Source organism: Streptopelia decaocto, assembly GCF_964273445.1.
Source record: "Streptopelia decaocto genome assembly, chromosome: 1".
In the NCBI taxonomy this organism is placed as follows: domain Eukaryota; kingdom Metazoa; phylum Chordata; class Aves; order Columbiformes; family Columbidae; genus Streptopelia; species Streptopelia decaocto.
The window spans coordinates 65,319,630-65,343,862 of NC_138663.1; the positions used below are offsets into that span (position 1 = coordinate 65,319,630).

Genomic DNA, 24,233 nt, shown 5'->3' on the forward strand with positions numbered 1-24,233 from the left:
AGTGCATATTTTATTACTATTATTTACATTTTTGTTTCATTAAATGTAGATTATAGCAGAATATGCTACTGTAGTATGAATCTCCACCATGGTTATTCCAGGTGATGAGCACTCAATATGAAAACATACATTGATGTACTTTGCATACCTGGTATCTCCAGTTTCCACTGAGTTATGTCCTTCTCACTGGTCTGTTGTTCTTGCCATGCATGAAAGAGCTTGCAGTACATTGTGCTGTAACAAATGGAGCTGCTGTGTGATTATTTGTCAGTGTATTTCTGAGGTGTCCATGTGTTCTGGACAGATGGGAGAAGTGTGGGAGGAAGAAGAGGACCGTCCACTTCTGAAAAATTTCACTGCTGAATGGGTGAGCTGTAAGCTCAGAGGATGTCGGGTTTGGGTTTTTAGCTTGTGTTCAGCTGTGCTTCCTAGGCTGGGTTGAAAGTGCCAATTTGACTGAGGTAAGAAAGGAGGTGTGGGTGGGTTCAAAGCTCAGGTATCTAGGCTGAAGGTCTCTGGATCTGCAATATCCTGGCTTAAAGCTTCAGTTAAGATGTGATATATTGCCGAGTGGTGGTTTGTTCTGGTTGGACAGGCAGTAATTAGTGTCCTTATTCTGCGATTTGAAAGGGATCTGCATTTGTTTGAACTGTATTTCAAAGTATCAGTTGTAGTTCTGTAAAATGTGAAATGGTCTTTGATACTGGTAATCAGACAGTTTACTTGTGTTTGTCACTGAGTTGAGCTGAAGTACCTTGCTTCTGCTGTTGATTCCCACCTTTCAACTTTTAATGGCCAGAAGCACTGCGGTATTTCCATGGGACTGTCAGCTTTCAAATTTGTTGGATATTCATAAATAGTCCAGGACAAGTTCAATCAATTGGCCAAAATGTAAATCTGTTCAGTCTGTCTTGCATATTGGTGACGCCACCAGCTGTGGCAGACATTTAAAAAAAAGAGAGAGGATGGAGCAGATGGTCAAAGTTTCATCAGTGCTCTTCTGCACTGGAGATTTTTTTTTATAACAAAGAAACAAGTTCAGCTTGTGTGGGGTTTTCAGTCTGCTTGCTATGTTGTCACATTGAAGAGTATAGGGTTACTTGTAATACGGTTTTCAAATGTTTTTCACCAGAAGGATGCATAGTTTTGCCAAATGGGTCAGTGTTTTGGAACCTTGTGAATTGTTTGGACACTTTTCTACAGGTTTGCATTTTATTATTATATACTTGTTTCAATATGTCAAAATGTTAATGTCTATTTAAATGCATATTTTAATGCTAATATCTGTGTTGCAAATGTACTATGTTACTTGCCTTTTTTAGGTGAGTAGTAGAAATCATCATCATGCTTTCTAAAAGTTAATCATAAAAAGGACTGTGGATCTTTTAAATGTTATTTATTGTATGTCTAAACAGTGGCTGTTGGGTTTTGGGTTTTTTTAGGCTTTTCACCAGTATGCTATATGAAACAGTTGAACCATTTTTAGCTATATAAAAGACAACACATGGCTGAAAATTTGAGGGGGAATGGAGATAAGTATTACACTTGTGTCTTACAAGGAGCTGTACATTTCGTTTTAATTCCAAACATTAACAAAACCAACATATACTTCATATGCCATGGTTTTGGTTCTGTGGAGTTGAAGAAGTGGTGATTGCTTTTGGATTCTGCCAATTTAAGGAAATATTACACGATCAGGGTCAGTGTTACAGTTGTTTTTAAACAGGTACTCAATCCATTTCTGCTCCTTTTGAGTAAAATCTCGCCCCTACAGTGTCTGAAGACATGTTAGGAATTGCCATTTCTTGGTAAAATAGAAGGAGATCTCTGGCCTGTAGTGTGGTAGGAGGGGGAAGGGGAAGGAACACATTTATTTGCTACCATATCATGTAAAGGGAACATGAATGTTACTCAAGGTTGCAGTGATAGAGAAGGGAAGATCCCTCTAAGTGCTCCTTCCTTCCTTTTCTCATGGCAGGTTTGCGTCTGAGGTTAACAATAGGACAGTTACCCGGACAAATGTGGACAGATTGTTTTGAGACAGTGTTGTAGATCTTTTTTCCCAGGCTGACTTTTACAAGAGCTATATAAGATGGTTGTGAGTGGAAAAAAGCTCCCTGTTTATGATGATTATGGAAGCTGCACTAACTACAGTTCCATTATGGCTATTACCATCATGATGGCTTCATTAGCGGTGTGCACGTTTGAGAATCTTGAACTAGTAGTAAATTTAAATCTGTTGTTGCTGGGCAAAGCTGCAGGCACTTACCTTAGTGGATGTCTGAACTTAGATATAGATTTTCTAATCCTGGGGTTGACTACAGACAATTACTTCTTTGGTGGGGAAAATAATGGGCAACATTATAGGAAATCTACAGGGAGGCAGAGGTGCGTTCATGCTACTCTTAACAGCTTTGATGATACATAAGATAGACCTGAATGTTGCTGAATACTAAACAGATCTTGCTGTCTTACATGTGTGTGCAACACTAACTGCAATATAATGGCCACTGGAGTCTAACAGATATGATACAGCAACTGAAAAAAAATGGCAAGAAGAAAAGGTTTTAAAGAAAAAACCCTCTGGTTTAGTGTTCTGAAGGATCAAATACCTCTGCCTTTATTGAAGGTTCAAGAGCTTGTAATTTACATCCTTAGAGATATGCCTTTGATCTTTTTTGATTTTGGAGGTGTCATTTCTAGGTTTATAGATGGGGAAAACATAAGACAGAAATCAATTTAAAAATTCCTTTACAGGTCACTTTTAAAGATGTACCAGGTAGAATTGCTGTTTGAGAAGATGCTCATAGTTTGTGTTTGATGTGCATTTACAGTGTCCATATATGGGATTTGGTTTTATGATAAGGAAGAATGCCAAAGAATTGCAGAGCTCATGAAAAAGTAAGTGATGGGTAAACAAGACTTTTTGTGCTTTTTTATGTATGTATTTCTGTACATACATGCACATTATATTACTAGGATGGTCATACCTTTCTACTTTAAACCTATATTTATAGACTTTGTTGCAAATAAAATTGTCACAAACCTGCATTTCATATAATCAGAAATAAGTCACTGTATTGCAATACTTTTTCATAATTTGCTGCACAGCTTTCCAGCTACAACAGAGTATAACAGTTCATCTGGTTTATTTCCTGATGGCTCAGAGATCTGTTTTGAAGACTTGTAATTCTTTGGAGTTTTAGTATATTTTTCAGTTTGGGGAGATTTTCTTTTTTAATGTTTCTGTTCATTTTTTCCCTATGTCAATGGAAGTGCAGGCAGTCATGAAGCCATACTGTAACAATACAATTTCTGTGGTTTTTATCCTGTTTCTGCATCATGGGTGAATTCCTGCTTTCTCATTTCTTACCAATATGTACAAAATTCACTTTGTTTTTGGAATATAAAGCAAGACTTTGAATTCATATCTTTTATCTACGTAATAATAATATTTTGTACATTATACAATCTTTGCAGTCAAATTGGAGATTGCAATTTTAAACAGAACTGTATTCTCAGCTATATTTTAATCTATCAATATCACGGATAGGCTTTTCACTGTCACTGCTTTCTTCATGTGTCCAGGATGGGCACGGCTCATTCTTCTGCTCTACCCTCTGGTTGGCCTAATGATGGGCTTGTTTTGTAATGATCCCTGCCTTATGACTATATTCTGCAGGTTTTCCTGTTTGTTTGGAGGAGGAAGGAGCTGAAGTCTTACAGATTTTTGTCAACACATGCACTCTAAATTTTTTTAGAGGTATAATGTGGCGGATATAGTAAAAGGGCCTGATAGGAACAGGAGGAGATTGGATATACTGGTTTCCCGCAGTATGTAGGGTTGGACATATCATTGTGTCACAATTCTTATAAGGGGCAGGAGGAGGGCTGACGTAGAGCCAGGTCTTTCTCATCCCAAGAAAAGCCATGGGAGCTGGATACAGTCAAGCTGACAGCATTAGGCACTAACAGAGCAGAATGCAAAGGCACTTCCAGACCTGTGAATCTCTCCTTTTCGGGTCGTCTGTCCCCATCCTAACAGTTTCTGTAGCCAGAAGCATGCTGGGGAAGTGACATCAATTTTGATTGCCAAAGTTACCAAGTGCCCAAAAGCCTATTTATGTGCCCTGCAATACAAGTTCAAACAAGGCTCATCCTCACACATCTCGATCCATGGCAAAGTGCTTTAAACCTTCTACCACAATGTTCCAGATAGGATTTGTTACAAAATACATATTTCCTCTATGTCTCTGTTTCAAGTAATACCTGCTGCTTTTCATTTTACAGTGACAAAACATTGTGAAACACAAACTGTGACAATGGTGGGGGTTTGTTTAGGGGTTTTTGTTGGTGTTGCTGTGTATCCTACAGCTCTAAAATGAGTCACTTGTGACCCAAGAAATAATTGATGGGGATGAATTTACAGAAATAAGCAATGAACCCTAGGAAAACCCAGGTTTTTGACAGCTAATTTTAGTTAACTAGTTCAAGTTGCAGTTGGTGGTGATTAGGTACTTTCAAACTGGTAATTTACTACAATAAAAACTGGTTTTCAGAGGATTCATGCAATTGTAAACCACATATAGTGGTTTATAATGGCAGTGTTGCATATAGATAAAAAATACCCTGTCGCTCAGCCAATTGGCTGCGTGTTTTAATTCTCAGCATTCTACAATAATAATAAAACAGCTGGGGCAGGAAATCGGTCATTTGCTAGTAGTTAATGACTGATTTGTGTGTGTTTGCCATTCTCCGCCACCAGCAGAACTGAATAACACTATAAATTTCCTGCTCTTTCTGGATATAAAAAATGTGACTGAGTTACAGAAATTTTAGTCTATAGCCTAGTGTATTCAAGAATACAGAAAATGAACCTCATGCCTGGTCAAATTATATTTTAATATAGATCTTTTTTTTACAGATGTTTAAATGTAGATAGGCAAAAAAAAAAAAAAAAAAAAAAAAAGAGTTTTGATTCATTATTGTAAAGTAATTGTGGTTAAACTTTCTGTGTTTTATCTGTTTTTTGTCTTGTATATTCTCCTTTTACCTCCAACTTTCAGCCTAACTCAGCAGGAACAATTCAAAGCACAGCAGGGCACAGGAACAGGACTGTCCTCGATGATCATGAATTCTGCTAATAATAAAGAAGTGGATATCTTACGGATGCTTACCAAGGCCAAAGATGAGTATACCAAGGTGAGACTTGCTGTTTATAAAAAGAGGATGCGTCTTTTTGGTGATACTACGATGTCCGCTTGCTCACATTTCACATTTTAAAACATAAAAGAGTTTGGTTTGGTTTTAAATAGTTTTACTCAAAGTGAAGTGGATTTTGGCCAGTGTGCTTTCTTATTTTGTATAAAAGTAGCTGGTAGAAAAATTTTGTCAGAATTTGCTAAAGATTCAAAAGCAATTAATGCCATAAATAAAAACTTCTGAAAGAACACATGTATGGTTGATTATTTGTTGAATGCTAGCAGGTAAGAACAAGTATAAATTGGCTTTCAGTTTGACCCTTAGAACTCCTGTGCTTCTTGCTTATTGAGTAGCACCTGGAAGTTGTGTCCTCTTTCTCCAAGAAGTATTCAAACCTGCTAATAGTTTCTGTGGTTTGCACAAATTACTGCCTTCAGAGGAGACCTTTAACAGTGAAGTTACTGCTTTTAATTGTGGTTGTTAGCTACTTTCAAACACTAATGGAAGGAAATTGAAAGGTTGAAATGTAGTATGATTTCAGCCCATGTGCAGCTTTGGTCTTCTGAGGCTTCTAAATAAAGAAGTAACTAATGGACTAATAATGTTCTCTATTATTGAGCAATCAAAAACTTTTTACTTTGGGGAATAAAATTCTAATAAATTTAACTATTCATATATACATTGCAAATTGTTACAGAGCCTGCAGGTTCCTACTGCTGTTTCCTATGTGTTGCCATGCAATAATAAAGCTCATAAGGGTTCTGAGTCTAGAAATAGATAAACATAAGCAATTTAAAGAGAGAAAATGTTATTTTTCTGAAATGTGGCTACTAATAAAATCCTCAGAAAGAAAATAGCAAACTATTTGGGTTATGGTGAAGTGTAGCCCTTCTAGTTGTGCTATAGCTTCTTTTGAAGCTTAGGGCCTAGTATTTTTCGTAGTAGGAATTCAATGTATTATATTGGACAAACACCTCCAAAACCTGCTATTTTTTCTATGTTTTAATACTGAATCAGTACCTAGCCTTGGCATAAGAGTGTGATTTGAGATATTATGAAATGTTTAAGCAGTTTTAATTGAATAACCTTAAAATACTGTGAATGGAAAACTGGAGAAATATTAGACTGTCTTTGGATTCTATGAGTAGGAGGTAATGCATCTAAAAAAAAGTTACCTTCCATTTCTACATGAGCACACAGAAAATCAAGACAAAGGAGAGGAAATTCTAGAAGACCTGCTGTTTAAATAATATTTTTGAATTCTTTCCCTGCAGATAAGATCTTTTGCAAATTTGCTTCTCACTTCATCATTAATCTTCTTGTATTTAAGGGATTGCTAAGGAAATAACATGAAAACTTCCTCTTCATGTGGCACATGAGTGCTAGGAGTATCTGGACTCTTAAGAACTGGATATGTGTGTTTTCTTGCTTTGTTAGTAATACCAAAATCAAGAAGGGTATGACAAATAAAGGCAATGACAACCATTTTTGTATGTAATGCCAATATGTTTCAGAGCAGTCGTGCTTTTTGGCTGCTTTATGACATCTACTTCTTTGCCAGTGTATGTCTTACAACTTACAATGCTGATGTGCTGAAATCAGTTACGAAATATGTTGTTCTCTTTTTGAATTCTGTGTGGTTTTGGAGAAGAGGGTGCCTTAAAGTGTTGGAAACTGTAGAATAAGAACATCAATTTTCAAAGCATCTAAGAAATTTTGCTCAATTTTGAAGTCTTGTGATGAGAATTTCTTTTAAGAGTGTGACTGACTTTGAAGGGCATATCTTATTCCCAAATTAAGTTACACATTTAGAGGTTATGTGTGAAAGAAAATACATGGGCTCGCCCTTCCCTTTCTTACTGCTAATGGAGCTTTAAGTTGCTAAATGACTAAAGTATTTTTTGAAAAATATACTACTTACATTCTTGTCTTCTCTTGATCTCTGGTAAGAAGAAGTGATAACAGGCCTCATAATGATAGCTGGGGAGATAAACAGTTGAAGAGCTGCTAGGGTACAGAACCAAGCATGAAAATATATGTTTCTCTTACTCATTGTGCCTTGCCTTGTACTACAGGACAAGCTTTTGTTTTAGGTGCACAGTTCTTCTACATCATCTACCCATTACTACACCATATTTGATTTATTAAAGATCAGATTAAGTGGGCGTCCTGTGTCTACTTGATGTGCCCAAAATAACTGAAGCTTCCTTCATCATTACTAAGGACACACAACCATTTGTTAAGAATGTAATTTCTGGTAGCAAACAAGCATGGCCTCTGGACTTCTATTTCTCTTCTTTTACTGCTTCTTCACTTTCTTTCAGCAAAATGTTCTGATGGTACCTTAGCTTTTGATTTGTTAACTGCATGAGACACTTGACAGTAGACCCAGAAGGCCGAGCTTTCCCAAGGGCACTGTGCCATGCACAGCCTGGATGATGCAGAGTCTACTCTACTATTCTTAAACAGCCTGAACTGGTTCTGCATGTCTCACTTCAGTAGGGCTCTGACTGGAAATCCGTGCTGCTACTGATCTTCTTTGAGAAAGTTCTCATCCTCCTTAGTTCCTCTCTTCTGCAAACACCTTGGACATCTTCATGTGACTGTTCGTTAATGTCATTGTGTGGCTGCTTTACATCAGCTAGGTAGAAATGCCCGGTTTCCGGGGCTTTTTAGCTCTGACAGCTTCAAAGTCCATTTCTTTCAGCATAGTCATCTATCTACAAAGCTCTTCTAAGTTCCATCAGCTCTCAGCTGACCTTCTTTCCTTGTAACAGACTTTGCAGCATCTCCTCCTGGTAATTAACAGGTCTTAGCAGCTTATATGTCTCAAAGTCAGGTTTATGCTACAGAGCATGAGATGGGGATGTGACATGGTATTTGCTTCAGGAGAGCTGCAATACTGAGGTCTGACACTTGTCTGTTATCTGTTTCCTTTGATAATGTTCTGTTCAGCTAGAACTTCATATTGTGCAGGTAGGCTGTGAAAAATCTCACAACACAGAGCAGTTGTTTGTCTCAAATGTCTCTGACTACACCAAACTTGCCAAAACATCCTCAGTCTTGTTCTTTTTCATTGACATATATTTTTTCCAGTGTTGCTTAGCTTTTCTTTGACTTGATCTTAGAACCTTTTGATTTCTGATACACCTTTTGCAGGAGCATAGCTTTGAACAAGACACATGACTAAGGGACAGACCCGTGTGAAGCAAGATGTAGCAATCATCAAATGTTGTAGCTGATGAGTACCCTTCTGGTTTTATCACTAAAGAGCATGGTGACATTTCTTTCATGTTGTTCCTTCATGTTTGATGTTGATTGCATCTGAAATCTTCTTTACCTGTCCACCTGACAGTTGCTTAAAATGTCATGCCGCTGCTCCCGACTTACTCATCGGCAAGGCCAAGCTACCCATATGCCAAAATGACCTTATATTTTGAGCTCAAATAGTTACAGATTTCTTCAAAACCATCACAGGCTTTTTTTCTCTTCAGCATACTTCTCTGTATTCGATACCAGCCTACTAGCCATGTTATCAAACCATGGGAATGATACCAGCTCAGGTCAATGTCATTCTGTATAGGCCTTTGTGTATGCTGCTGTACATTTTGCTGAGGAATTTGATCTAACAAATGCTTATATAGTGATAATTCTGTTAAACTCTACTGCTTCTCGCCTCATTTTTAAATGCTTGGTTTTGTGAGCAGGCAGCATAGGACAGTAGAATCAAAGGTTCTCATGGTTTCTGAAGAATTCAGCCTATTGAAATACCCTGGGGAAATACGAGTAATGTTTAAATTCTGCAAAACTCATGGTGAAACATACAAGAGTATCTATCATGTTAAAGAAAAAAAGTTTAAGTATGTGCTTATATGTTTTTTGCCCAAAAAGCTATGCTGAAAAATATCAATAAGGAGGTATATTGAAGAAAAGACAGCATCATTACAAAGGGAAATGTTTGGGAGAAAAAAAGCTACTTAATCTTACTGACATGTGGTTTTGGTCTATGTAGTATCATGTAGGATCTGTCCAATCTAAAAAAGAAAATTATCTTCACTTGTTTTAGTATAGATAAAAAAGGGGCTATAGGAAGCACTTATTTGGACTATGAAAAAAAAAGCTTCCACCTGATCATTAACTAGGCAAGATGCTTAATTGTCTTTAGGTAAATGAGGGACAAGCTAGGTCACCACTCAGAAACTGGATGGGAAAATGATTTAAGAATAATTCAGTCATTTGACCTAGTGTATTTAAAATTTTTAAAAGGTGGATGGGGTTGCAGAAGTCTCAATTGTTGAGAGTCCATATGACCTGCCTTGAAAGGATGTGAAAATAAAGCTTGTAGAGAACAACAACAAAAAATTAAGTTACTCAAATTCAAGCTCAGAAGAACCTAAGAAAATTTGTTTGAGTAGTGCATTGATAAATTTAACTCAGAGCTAGTAAATGGAAAGAAAACTTTTCCTTAACGTAAAAGCTTTATGTTAGTGTTACAGGCTTGTCTTCTACACTGTTTTTTCATGGCTTCTTTCTGTTCTGATTTTTCAAGGCAATCCATTCATAGCTATTTTAAATATGAATTGCTTAGAAAAAGTGAAACTGAAGTGTAGATTCCTGTTGAGGGTTTCCATTAATCAGACTTTTGAATCATAGAGAAGGGCAATAAGTATGGACTAGCTTTAAAAGAAAACTGTTTGGCTTACCGTGAGTACTCTTGGTGAGCTCTTTATTTGAATTTTGGGACGTCTTGAGCCATCAAACTTGCACTGCACTGTGAGATGGGTAGCAAGGCTCTGGTGAATGAGAAACTACATACTAGTAAAATTATTTGTTTGTTTGTTTTTTAGTTTTTCCAGAGAGGGCAAAAAAAGTTGCTGAGTTTAAGAATATTTACATGGTGAATGTGGCCTGCTGAGTTTAGCCATGAGGCGCTTGCTATGTGGTTTTATATTTAACTGAAATTCAGTTTTACTGTGAAGCTCTGCATTGTTGGCAAAGTCAGTACTTTGTTCTTCATGTTTTTTCCAATCTAGTGCTTGAGGAAGTTTCTCACTTTATGTAGTAGGGGTGGAGCAGGAAAGGGGAGAGACATGCTTATTTTTTCTTCAAAATGAATAGCTAACCAACTGATGGCATGATTGCCTGTGCATGCATTAAAGTTCTTTCTAAGATCAACATTTGAACCAAAAATTGTCATACAAAAGAAGAAAGCCAGGTACATGACTACACTTCTACTTCGCAAGCTTGTGCCTTCAGAAATTCCTTGCAGAAGCCCTTGGCTGTCCAAATACCCATGAGATCATTTTTCAGCAGAGACTCAAAGAATCATTGAGATTGGAAAGGACCTCTGGAGATGGTCTAGTCCAGGCTCCCTGTTTACAGCAAAATTAGCTGAAGTGGGTTGTTCAGGGCCATGTTATGTCAAGTTCTAAATATTTCCATGGACAGAGACAAGTGTTGCAAAGAAGGCATTGAGAACCTCCTAGAGCCCCTTGAGTCCCCTCGAGAGCTCAAGTTCTGTTCTGCAGCCCTGGAACCAGTGTTTCTGTTCACTGTTGCAGTAGGTGCCAGAAATCGATTAAATGACAAATTTTGTGTATTTGAGAGTGGGGGTTATTTTCTCACCTAACACATTTGCATCCTAATGAGTTTGTGTCAGAATGTTCTGGAAAGGACACTGACATTTTCACAGTTGCACAGCAGTGACTTCACTGTGTGTCCTGATGTCAGCCTGTCCAGTCCAGAGTTCTGACCCCAGTAATGGGCAGGACTGAGACCTTGGGAGGAAAGAATGAGAAACCAAAAGTAATCATTCATTATGCAAACATTAGTCCTGCGACATAAAATTTAGGGCCCATCAAATTCAGGTAATTAACTATGAATATTCTTGTTAGATAGGATTAGCTTTTTCTTTAAAAATTCTTTAAAAAATCCTTCTGGTTTCTTGGATTTAGTTGTATCAAGAGACAATGACTTGCAATATGCTGTTTTGTTTCCTACTGACAATAGCATTCCTTGTATACACAATGCTTTTTTAGTTTCGTTGAGTATATTCTTATTTTTTGCACAGTGTAAATAAGATGTTTTCCTATTCCATTTATTTTCTCTTTCATGCAGCATTTTCTGTGCATTTTTTCTGAATTAAATCATGCACTTCTCTCCTCTTGTTAGTCATTCCATGTCCTTGATCACTTTTAGTCATCAGTCTCTGCCCATCTTTTTATAAATATTGTTATTAATCCTGTCATATTTAATCAGAAGATCTACTGATTCTACAAATTGATTAAACCTTTAATTATTTATCTGTGCAGATAAATGCATCCTCCAAGTCCGCACAATATGGAATATTTATGTAAAAGAGTTTGAGTTAGAATTCCAGCTTTTAAGGAAGAGCATTTAAAATGTTCTTTGTGGGCACTTTAATACTCCATGTATCTAAACTACTTCTAGCTGCCTACTGATGCAGGAAAAACATGTCTGTTGCTTGGTTTCTATGGTGCTTTTTAATATTTTTTTTAAGTGCTGCAAAAGCAGAAGGTAAGAAGGAGAACTGAGATTTAAATTAGAAGAAGGCCTTATACTCAGGGAGTCTTGGAATCGAGCGTTTATTTTTACGTGTGCCTTGTGGGTTTAGAAAATTAGGTTGTAGTTCTTATAGTTCTTTCAGTAGCATAACATTTCATAATCAGTGCTGCAACTAATATTTTTAGTTATTGAGTACGTGGCTATGTCTGGATTTTACTATAGTGGAGAACTACAGGAAAAGATATTGTCCTGCTTACTAAAAAATACTTCCTTTCTATTGCAGTGTAAGACCTGCTCAGAACCAAAACAGATAACCAGTTCTTCTGCAATCTATAACAACCCCAACCTAATTAAACCGATTCCAGTGAAGCCAAGTGAAAACCAGCATCACCGAATATCTCAGCAAAGCAAGGTAAAATACTTTGTGTGTTTTCTGACTAGTGCTGCTGTAATTGAGGAGCCATGTAGGAATATTTATTTGAGTCAGAAGGTGAGTGCCAGAATTTGAGGAGGAACCACTGTAAGGAGTTACTTTAATAAAAAACAAATCTGTTTTCTAAAAAAGCCTCCAACCCCCACCGTATGATGTGGAAGCATGTGAATTGCAGGCATACTATACTGATGCAACCAAGAGCTGCTGGTCAGTTGTCAGTTGCTGGACCACATTTTTTGTGTTCTTTTCCTTTAGGTGAATTTAGTTAATCTAAATAAAGAAAAGTATCTTGATATATATTTAAGCTGAATCACACTGGAAAATCCTAGAAACTGAATTAATTTGTGACAGGAAGATGCACAAGAAGTGGCCCTGCTTTACACAAGGGGACATTTCTGTCTCTTGCTAATATCGTATGGATGGCTGAAAGGGAAGATGCTCTTTCATGGCATTTAAAGTGAAGCCACTGCTAAATCTCAGATTCAGTGGTTTTCTCCCACATTAGCAACTTGACAACTGTCTTCTTGCCCTTCCTATGTGACAAAACTATTTAAAATTCTCTTGGGAGAAAAGAACATAGCTGTTTTCTTGGCTTTTCCGTGAATTCTGCTGGCTAAATATTATCACTGCTTAATGTAACTTATGCCTGAGGGAACTGTGTTTACTTTTTTCGTTTGTGCCCTCACAGAATGTGGATCCTGAACCGCAGCACTTGTCTTTGACAGCACTGTTTGGAAAGCAAGAAAAGCCGGATGTCTCAGACCCACTTAATAAACAGCATCAAGAGAATCTTCCTGTGAGGCAGGGTGTGGTACGGTCCCTGTCCTACGAAGAGCCCAGCAGGCATTCGCCCTCTGCCGAGAAGCAGCTTTGCCCCGCCATTCAGAAGCTCATGGTGCGTGGGACAGACCTTCACCCGCTCGCTGAGTTTCCCGAGAACCGACTCTGTGAAAATGGCAATATCCACCCTGTGGGTGAGGCTTTCACAGGGCTCTTCCAACCTGTGACTTCTCACGGTATTGCGACGTCTCACGTGGTTCAGGATACTGCTGACACTCAGAGCTTGTTGCAGAAATTACAGAGTCAGTCAGGGTCAGTGACTAAGATGGAGCCCAGTGCAACAGGATCTGTGAACTCGACAGCCTCTGTGTTCAGCAGGACTCCTGCTGCTGTTGGGGCACCGGCAGCACCAGTGAACAATATGAACCAGCCACCTTTGGTGTATTTCAATGGTTCCCTACCGGGCCAGACTTTAGAGTCTCAAACACTTGGTAAAGAACAATCCAAACTTCCCAGACAGCCACTTTCTCTCTCTGGCAATCAAGCAGCTACTTCTGGGGTGATTTCACCTCAAGAGTTATTGAAAAAACTCCAGATTGTGCAACAAGAGCAACAGTTGCATGTATCCAGCAGACCAACCTTGGCAGCTAAGTTTCCTGTTGTTACTCAGAATACCAACACACTGAAACCACTGGATTCCTGGATAGAGAAGGCACCGGGTACAGAAAAACAGAGCTCGCTCTTTCAGGTAAATGGGCAACTTCCAAATTTAAAATGAGTTTTAAAAAATCTAGCAATCTTTTGAACTCAGAGTTTCCTAAGGTTAGTCTTTGTTTTGACAGGTATATTCTTGTTATTGTATTACTACGTTTGGCACTTAATTCATTTTGTGGGTGCTAATTTAATAACATCAAGTAGGTTATGATTTACCACGCTGTGATACTGTAAATACTGAAGGCTACATCTCTCGCATTTCAATAATGACCAAAAATACTGCAGTCTTGGGTTTTTCCAGAGACTTTGAAAATTCACCTGGTTTTCAGTTGCTGTACTTGGCCTCAAGTTCTTCTGTGTAATTGCTGGTTATTGAGTGTAATATTTCAGGTTTCATAATTATTTTTTCTTACAGACTTAGCCATAGCCCTCTCTGTGTAGCTATGCATTCCTTTGAATGCTAAAGGTGCTTAAAAGGTCACTTGTTTTCTAACAGATTTTTTAAGTATTTATGTATTGCTGAATTAATTGTTTTGTACCGTAACTGCTACTTCTACATTCATTAGCTTTTTTTTTTTTTTTTTTTTTTTGCTATCTGTTATTTTGAAATAAATATTTTGTGCCTGAATGCTGCCAAAAAACCCCAAACCATTAACTCTGGCAATTGTGACCTTAAAATCAGATTGGTCTCTTAAAATTTCGGGAGATAACAGTAGACACGGTGTCTCTCATGAGTGTATTTTTCTGTTCCTCAGAAAAGCATCATGTGCAATTTCAAAATGTCCCATCCTGGACAACTGCTGTCTTTGTTAGCAGCTTCATTCTCTGTAGGATCTTCTGCACTTGAACATCTTTAAATGTCCTGTTTGGGGATGAGCGAGCATCTCAGCCCTTTTTAACTTCCTTTAGTGTGGACAAACTGTCCACAAGACTTGTGTTCCACTGGAGTCTGACTTGTATTGGAGTTAGAAGTTACTTATCCAAATGATAAAACATTCACCTTTTCAGTGTAAAGTTCAAAAGCTGCTTTTCTGCTGCAACTTCTTTAAAAGCTCAGTGAAAGACTACAGAATACTTCAACATGCTCCAAGAATCCTCCTTATTCTAGAAAGTTGTCCTACACATGAAGAGGCTGAAACAGTCATTTAACAATTAAGGGCCACATCTGTCACTAACACTGTGACAGGTCAAGATTTCTCATTCTGGAAGGAAGATGAATTTGATATAGCAAATAGCCATCATTATTTTTATTATTTTAATTAAAGCAGCATGCCTTTGAATCTGTGTGAAAGAGTTTGAGGAGGATTAGTCATTGAAATTATTCAGGATCAGCTGTTTACAGATGGTATTCTGACTTTCTAGTGGAGTACTAATGAATAAAAAGAGAATCCAGAGTCACAAAAAATGTGCTTCTCTTTTCACTGGGAATGGAATTTGCCTGTTATAAATTAAATTCTCTGATTTCACTGGTAGATGTAGATAGCTTGGAGACATAAGGCATTCCTGCTTTGAAGGTAAAAGTGAAATGAGGCAAGTGCCAGTATGCATAAATAGAAAATGGTAAATATGCTGATATATTTTCAAATGAAAAATCCATATTGATACTGATACGGCTAATGACTTCGTGTATATTTGAAAAAGAAAATTATGGCAGCATTACTTGCAATATGGGAAGGGAATTACTGAAGTCTGACATAACGCAATTTCAATGATTTTATGCTAGAGTACGAGTAGAACAGTAGCTTGAGATAAGACAAAAACCTTCACTGGAACAAGTCTCATTCACTGCAATTATTGCTGCAAGTTTGCCTTAAAAAAAAATTAGAAGAGGTAACTAAGGAGATTCCCAGTCTCACTTTGTGTGGCTGTGAGCAGACTGAGTAGACTGAGACTGCCTAGGAGTGGTTTTATGGGCTGACACAGCAACAGCTGCTGTCAAAACAGTATTAGATGCAGTTCTTTGGCACATTTAGTATTGTTAATGAGACTTAATACATAGAATAAAAATGGTAATGAAAATATGACTAATTATTGTTTAGGACACCTAGAGCTGTATAATCTGGAAGGAATGGCCTCTTTTACATGCAGCAGATTGCCAACAACAACAACAGAGGAGGGGGCTAAAAACGAAGGACTGAGTCTGTAGAATGCCATGAAGTAGCCACATGAGATATTCCTACTTTTGAAATAAAATAACGAAATAAAAATTTGAAACAACTTTTTAAACCAACATTAATCTTTTTATAACACAATCCTTGCTGTATACCAAAGGCTTTAAGTGCTGCCGTGCCTGCAGACAAACACAGACATTCGAGTGAAATTGAATTGGCACAAATATATCTGCACATGCTCATGCAAAATTGATCAAAGCAGATTCTGACAACCAATGCAGCAAAAGGTTTGTTCTCTGTAATTATTTATCTTTCGGTATTGCTGCTTTTACTACAATTCAGCACAGAGAAATAGCAAATTCAAAAACGTCTGACAGGAATAGAAAGGTATCTGGACAGTGTCTGTTGTTGGAAAAATCATATTAGAGGAACACACTAGATCCATCAGCAGCATTAAGGAAAGGAAAGCAATAGTCTTTTCCACAATTGACACATTACAAGTCCAAGTTTAAATTGGCTTCTGCTGCATCTCCATATGGTGTAAGAACTGATCTCCCACATGGAAAGGAAGAGACCAGTTACCAAAAAAAAAGGAACTGAAGAATAATACGTGGAAGCATTCGATCTGGTCTGGTGCCAGCCCTATTCTGTGAAGTATTTCTAATGCAGACAGTGAGTAACGTGTGCTTAAGATGCAATAAAAAAGCATTAATCTGCAGTGGGCTTTTAAGCATATGCTTGGTGTTAGGCATGAGTTATCCTGATTATAGATACATGCACGCTTAAGTGTTTATGTTAATCAGAGTTATGGTTTTAAAAGTGCTTCCAATAACCTTGACACAAATTTATCTTTTCTTCAGAAGGCCACTTACAGCCCATTTTTCTCATTTCTTGGAGCATAATCCATCAAGAATGTATTTTGTACGTAGCATTACTTCTTCTGAATATATGCACAGTACCTAATATTTTTGGTGTGAGCATTGCACCATTACTTCTCTAATTGTTCTCCGACCTGAGATTGTAAACATGTACAGGAGGAATGCAATAGATACAATAAACTTATTTTGAAAAGCAATTTAAGATTCTGTAGTTAAACATTGATTTAAAAATTCTGAATTAAAATTGACAGACAAAGCAATGTTAGCATTGTAGCTGGCTTTATTTTAGTACTAACTGTCCTCAAGGTTCTTGAACCGTTCTTACATTAAATGTTCTCGGTTTTAAGTAATGCCACTAAAACCAGATAGATATTCCAGAGGAGCACTTGGTGTATGTGGGATTCCACAAGCCTCAGAAGCAACAGAGGATGCCAGTTTGCATTACAGGAGATCCAATACATTCCTTAGTTCATGGTGTTATGTGAATTTGCCAGCTATCCTGTCATCTAGCTGCCAGCAGCCATGCGGAATATCAAACAGATATCTTAGTGAGTGTCTGTGCTTCAGAGAAGGAATACTATATGCTGCAATGATTATTTTGCACATTTTTTCATTGTTTGTACTTCGTCGATGATGGTAGAACCTCTACTCTGTTATTAGTGTCTCAGAGATTTAAGTGTTGACTTGATAAAGCTGGAGATAATTCAGCAGAAGCTGGATGAACAAGCAACTCAGATTAGATTCTGTGGGAAAGAAGAAAGAACAGCCTTTTGGAAGGGCTGTTATTCCTTGTGTGAAATTACTTAAAGCTAAAAGGTGCCCCAAAGGCTGTTATGTCCTTTTCAGTGCTTTCAGCAAAAGTATGGTGCTGCAGAATTGCACTAGTAATGCCAAGATCAGCATCCCATTTTTGGGTGGGTGTCAGTTTTCCTGGTGACTGAAGGTGAGGTGAACTAAACCTAAAATGAAAATTTGCCTTTTGTGTTTTGAAAAAAACAGGTTGTGTATGTAAAAGATTGTTAAATGGCAGAAGCTATGAGCACAAACTGTTAGCGAAAAATACATTTTAATGTTTGCATACAGAAACAAATGCTATGCCCTGAAAAAATGGATGCATTTATTTTCTATTCTTCTGACACAAAAGTTCTGCAGTAGCCTGTAAATATTAGCTGTGTCACCAGTAGATGGCAATATTGCTCATTCCATATAGCTTCCATATACTTGGCAAGTCCTTCCAAAAAGCCATTTCTATCCCAGGAAAACACTATTTTTCATGTGTCTTTTAAACCACAACTTTATACGTGTTTGACAGTAATAACTGTTATATTATTAAGAGCACGGTTTGTCTTGAGTTTTGTTTATTTGACTTGGACTCCAGAGAGAAATGTCTTTGGATTTCGAAGGACGTGTCATCTCAGTCTTTGACATAGTCTGTGGTAAATTCAGCTGTATTGGTGGGACAGTTTATCTCTCCAGCTGCTCACCACCGTCCCTTTGCTGGAGGTTCCTGCCCTCGGAGAGCAGCTTGTATATGCATTCTTTAAATCGCATTAGGAAGAATCATCTGATTTAAGCAAACCCTGCCAATTTTGCTTGAATTAAAGACAAGTTACTTCAGCTGCGTGGAGGAGTAGAGCAGAAGCGCTGTGTCTGGACTTAGTCAATCTTCCACAGGCAGGAGAACAATCTTCTCACAGGAGAACATCTGTGCACAGTGTGAAGGTCTCGCTCCATAGAGGTGTCGCTTTGGACCTCACATGGCTTTTCTTCTAAAATGAGCATTGTTTTTCAAGCATAGGTGCACAAATATATGCACTCCCTTACTGTTTGAAGCAAACCTACAATGAGTTAGGAATACCTTAACTCATTCAAGTGTGTATAACACAGACTTTACGATTTCTGTTATGATTACGTAGAAAAAAGCTCTAGGTCGGGAGTTTCATTTTTAAGCAGTACTCTGTATTTAAGAAACTGAAACAGCATTTACCTAAAGTGTGTACTGGGATATTTTTGCATTAGGTGCGTAGTACATGCTTTCTAATATCCGTGAGCCTTTCCTGACCCCTAGTCTTTCTACTTCCTTAAATTTTGCATAAAATATCATGAAATCTCAGTCCTCCTCGTTTCTTTCTGTTTCTTGTTTAGAAATGTCTTGGCTAGAACAATCATAAGTAGGATAAAGACAAGCTACAAAAATATGAATGTTATTTAATATTAAACTACATTGTTTTGCACACCTAGGAGATAAACTTCAGTTTTATTTACTTGTTTTAAATTTTTCTTCAGAATTCAAATGTAAGCCAGGGCACTCAGTGAAGTGATGCAGTAGCCTTTCACCCTCACACAGGAGCAGTAGATCATGCTCCAGCCCAAAAGAAAGGAGCTTTGGTGAGCTCATACTACTTCCTTTGTATGTTCTATTCTTTGAAAAAAAGAAGATGGGATACTTGAATAGCAAGGAGATGGGTGATTAGGATTAAGATTTATTACTAGAATTATCTGGAGAGAGCTCCAATATCTGCAAACAGAGAGAATAAACTTTCTGCTATGCTGTATATTGTATCTGATAGTATTTGCTTTTCCTGGATGTTTTAGTGTTCCAAGATACATTACAGAATTTAAAAGTAAAAATTCTTTGACACCTATCTTTGCAAGTTGACATGTCTATGATATTGAGGGAACCTGCAGGACTACTGCAGCAACAAGGTTTTTCTTCTCTTTTAGAACCGCCTTGATTTTGTCAGCTGCGTGTTGGTTAGGGATTGGTTCTGTTTCTGACAGTGCCACCAGCTCACTGTGGCTCTTTAGATAAATGACTTAATCTCTGTTCTCTTTTCCTTCTCCTCAAGTAAAATGAGAAGATATGTACATATATATAAAGTAATTTGAATGTTATAATTAGAAAATACTTTCTAGTATTAGGTACAAAGATTAATCTTTAATAGTGGTATTTGCATTTTCTCCAAGATTAAATTTAACAATTTACTGTTCCTGTGTAGACGACTTTATAGCTGTACTCTCTAACAGTATTGATATTTAATAGTAGTCTGATTTCCTGAAGAAAATGCTCTCATCCTTAGATTGTTTGCCTACTTAATCACGCTTGAATCCATTGCTGCAGTGTCAAATTGGAGGGAAAACCTTTTAATCTGGAAATAAATCATATGGGTGGTCCTGAACTGGAGTTTCACAGAACTCTGTCAATCTCCAGCAGCCTCTGTACCTGTTGCCAGTTGGTCCACGGTCTTCATCATCTTTATTCCCATAGAATTAAGTAGATAGGTTTAATCGATGACTTTATTTTTATATGAACAGGTAATCTCACCTCAACGCATTCCTGCCACTGTGACTCCAACCTTGCTGATGTCCCCTATGGTGTTCACTCAGTCCACACCTGCTCCACCAAAAGCGAATGAAGGTGGGCGGTTGCCAACAGCAAACCAAGAACCTGCTGGTGGCTCAGCTGCCCTTCTCCTGCCCCTGCAACCCCCCGAGACATCTGCGGTCAACAGCAGCTCGATGACGAAGATGCAGCTGCAGGAAACGCTTCTACACCTGATCCAGGTAAAGCACCAAGAATTCTTCTACTTTGCTTAAAATCCAGATTCCCATTTTGATATAAGCAGCCTATGATCAGCCACGTCTGCCCATCTAGAGGCTAAATGAATAATTAAAATATCTGTTGGAATTTGTGCTAAGTACGGCTGCATGTTAACGGGGCGCTATGACATAGACTGGGGATGTGATGGCCTCTCCTTGCACACTGCTGGCTTAGCTGGATTTTGATTAATGCATCTGATTTTGAGTTCGGGAAAGATAATAAATTTGACAGAAAAGAACAAAGATGACTGAAAGCTTCATAAGCTTGGCCTATGAGCTAGAGAGACATCTATTATACTTTTAGCTGAGGATAAATAATGAGTGATTATCCTAGCTGCCAAATGTTTCAGAGATGTGTGTTAGCAGTAAGAGGAGCTCAGATGGGAAATTAAAATTGCAGGATGAGCATGAGCAACTTTAAAATACAGGTTAGATAACCTAAAAATATACTAGCGCAGTTTATACAATGTAATTCTCTAGTTCAGATGCTAAAATTCCTTTTGCTACAGTTTTACAGGTTTAAGTATAAGAAAGCATTAATAACATTATGTATGAGATGATTGTTTAGTGCTCTGGAATGTTGTGAGTGGTTATGAATGTTTTTTTCCTTAAGTTGCCATGTGATGAATATCTGAAGAGCAGAAGTTGAGAGTTTATGTAACTAAAGACCTCGCTACGAAACACAAGGAATAGAGACACAAGTTCTTAAGAATCCAGTTTGTAGGCCAAAACTATGTGTCTTTATGGCTTTGAAATAAAAATATAAGTAATTATTGGAATGTTGAATTACTTAAAATGTGGTTTAAGTTATAGACCCAGAAATAAAATAGCATCTTTAACAAATTAGAGACTTTTCTCATTTTTCCCTGTATTTTTAGTTCAGGATTAAAAAGTAAGAATATCACATTATCCTGTCTTTACATAATTCAAGAATTTAGTCAGTAGTAAAACCATATATGAAGTTAAAAGGGAAACGAGTCAAGGAAAATTGGATTTTACCATCTGAAACTGTACTTGTACAAAAATATTTAACCCTGCTGTTCTTGGTGGTAGTTAGGATTAACTGAATTACATGGGAATGATTTACTGCCAGTTTCTTACCTGTTATTTTCCATTATATAAAACTACAATCTTGGGTGCTCCTGATTTTCCTGAAGTAATATCTTGATTTAAATTGTCCTCCTATGTCTATGTGAGCTACCTAGGACACTCTTTCTTAATGTGGGTTAACCCACTTTTGCTAAACAATCTTCAGAAGGAAAAAGTTAAAGAAGCATCAGAGCTAAAGGAGCAGCATCATTTAGAAGCACTAAGTCTGAAAGAGCTAAAGAAGATATAAAGATTTGCGTAGGTAGGATTTAGTATAGGATCAAAACCCAGAGTGTTTCACTGTTCCTTTGGACATGCTTGGAATTATCACTGTCCTAATGGTGGAAACTACTTAAGGAAATCCCTCGGTAAATGAGGCTGAAGAGAAGAAATTACAGGGTTGTACTGTCACTGCATTGTCATGCAAGAATGGTGGATTCAGGTTAAATCCAGAGTTTGGACAGTCTGCTTTCTCTGTCGTCATTACTTCTTATAGAGATACAGTCCTGTTTGCTGCAGTAAAGTTTATATTCACATCCAGCTCTTCTAAGGCTACTAGCAAGGCTCGGAAATAATATCTATTTTTTTGTAAAGGAAACAGCCTTCCTAAGGTTGAAAAGTATTTGGTCCATGAAATAGAAGATCCTTCTAATCTCTTTGCTCAAAACACCTATCATGCACTAACAATTACCTGTTTTGTTTTTCAGAATGATGACAACTTCTTAAATATTATTTATGAAGCATATCTCTTCAGCGTGAGAAAGGCGACAATGAAAAAGTCTATGTGAAAGATGATTTTTAAATTCAATTTCTGTTGCTTCCTGAACTCCAGGAAAAAGGTTTCCAATTTTTCAAATACGTTTACGTTTAAAGAACTGAATGGTCTTAGGCATTTTGCATACACATGGATTTTGCTTGTTGGCAAATACGTGCTGTACTGAGCAGGAAGTGGATTGTGCCTTCAGGGAGAGGAGCATCACGATACTGAAGACTTAATCACAAAATATCTTATTTTTCTTATATTGGTCCATACTCAGAATTGCTTTCTCTGCATAAGGACCCAGTTCTCAGAGTTCAGTTTCCTTTTTTACTTGCAGGGTGATGATTCATTGAGTAGCTGTTTCTCGTGGATTTTCGCTGAGAGACGTCGCATCATCTGTGACGATGAGCGTGCCCACCTCTGACCGCAGGGTGGCAATGTTGGACTATTTTTAGGAACGTGAAAATCCGGGTGAAATCTTGGACAGGAAAGTCTTGGGAAGGCCGACCTACCATCGTACTTAGTTGTCTGCAAAGCAGTTTAGATTAAATGCCGTGACCTTCCCCCAAATTTTTGTAGAAAAATCTTTTTCTATTTTAACAAGAATATTTTTAGCTGTAGAAATGGGACTCTGCACGTGTTTTGAAGAGCTGGGGGGGCGGGTTTGTTTGTGAATGTACTTGCTATCAGCATAGCTCTGGAGTGGCACTGGATTCATGTTTTTATTATTCCAGATCCAATCTGCATTATTATAAGCAACGTACAATTGGTTCAGGGGAAGGCTACCTGGTATAAAAGTCCCATTAATTTTTTTTTAGTATGTTCCTGGAGCACAGTGATTTCATTGATCTATTTCTAAAGAAAATAAAATGGATAATCCCCACTATGTGCTGAGTTTGTTTTCATGTACCACGAACTATGTATTTAGAATTGTTGGGTCACTTGTATGTGTGTGACTTTAAAATGTTTTTACACTTGGCAGAAGACACATGAGGTTTAAAATCAATTAGAATAAATGACTGAAATAAATTTTATGTATATTTGTATTGGCATCTGCTGCTAAAGTGCCAGTTTACTACAGTGTAGGAACCCAGAGCTGTTGCCAAGGAGGCATTTCTTTTGTGGGCACAGAGAACCCAATCAGTAACCCATAAATGAGCGTACACTCTACTGTGGGCATTGATGTAGGCACAACTCAGTAGCCTCATCTGTGAAGGTTCTTCAGTGTAAATTAGGATGCAGGTTTCAATTAGTATAGTTGTAATGATTCCAACAGCTGCCCCCACCCTCATAGATCTGGCCTTTCTCCAGTGTAAGAGTGTGACTTGGGGGGGGGAGGCAAGGGGTGAGGGGATTTGCTCACATTCCTTGGGAAAGCCGCTAAGTCAATATTAAAAAACGTCACGAGCTACTTTCTTTATACACAAGGTAATAACCCCAAGAGACGCATGCCTACAAAACTGCCGGACTTTTCCTACACTCACAGAGAGCAAGTTGTATTCTAGTTCCATTTCGTTACCCAATTGCTTACAATTCTTGCAGATTCAGTGAAAAGAACATGTTGAGCAGATATCGGGAAAGGCAGGCTTTAAAGATAGCAAGTCCTAGTTCTAAGCCCGTAGCCATTGTAATTTATGTAGCCATTATAATTTATGGGTTTCTGCTGAGTTAATTAGTATTATTTCTGAATGAACTGGCATGGAAGAAATTGGAATCTACACAAAAGAGTTTGTATGAGGCTATATACATGAATAATTGGTGTCTGATGCTGGATTATCAGAGAGTGCAATTTAAAGATGATGGGGACACATATAAAGACCTCATTTGACTTGTAGAACTTCTGTAATTGGTAGGTAAAAATAATCATTAAGCATCTCAAGCTGTGTTTGTGGTAGGTTTTCTAGTCATGGGAGAAACATTTTTATTTACGAAAAAGGCAAGCAGAAATTTTAAAAGCATCCTTATTTGTTGCTTTTCAGAGAAACATATAATTTACAAAAATTAAAGGCTTTTTTTTTTTAAACATCTGTTAACTTTTAGTGTTTATGACGATAGTATTGGCTCTACGTTTGACAAGCTGAGGCTTATCTTAAAGCAGACAAGGACAGAGCTGATTCAGGGTTTCTTCTTGCTGCCCTCTC

At 37.6% G+C, this 24,233-nt stretch overlaps 1 protein-coding gene across 1 annotated transcript in view; it reads left to right on the plus strand.

The window, feature by feature from the left end:
- Nucleotides 1–22,978, plus strand: part of DCP1B (decapping mRNA 1B) — a 45,383-nt gene extending 22,405 nt beyond the window's left edge. The window contains exons 4-9 of the mRNA XM_082049375.1: nucleotides 2,835–2,901; nucleotides 5,067–5,202; nucleotides 12,011–12,139; nucleotides 12,849–13,688; nucleotides 19,959–20,207; nucleotides 22,040–22,978. Coding sequence (XP_081905501.1) covers nucleotides 2,835–2,901; nucleotides 5,067–5,202; nucleotides 12,011–12,139; nucleotides 12,849–13,688; nucleotides 19,959–20,207; nucleotides 22,040–22,120 — 1,502 coding nt within the window. The 3' untranslated portion in view covers nucleotides 22,121–22,978. The remainder of the gene's footprint in view (nucleotides 1–2,834; nucleotides 2,902–5,066; nucleotides 5,203–12,010; nucleotides 12,140–12,848; nucleotides 13,689–19,958; nucleotides 20,208–22,039) is intronic.
- Nucleotides 22,979–24,233: the final 1,255 nt, after the last annotated feature.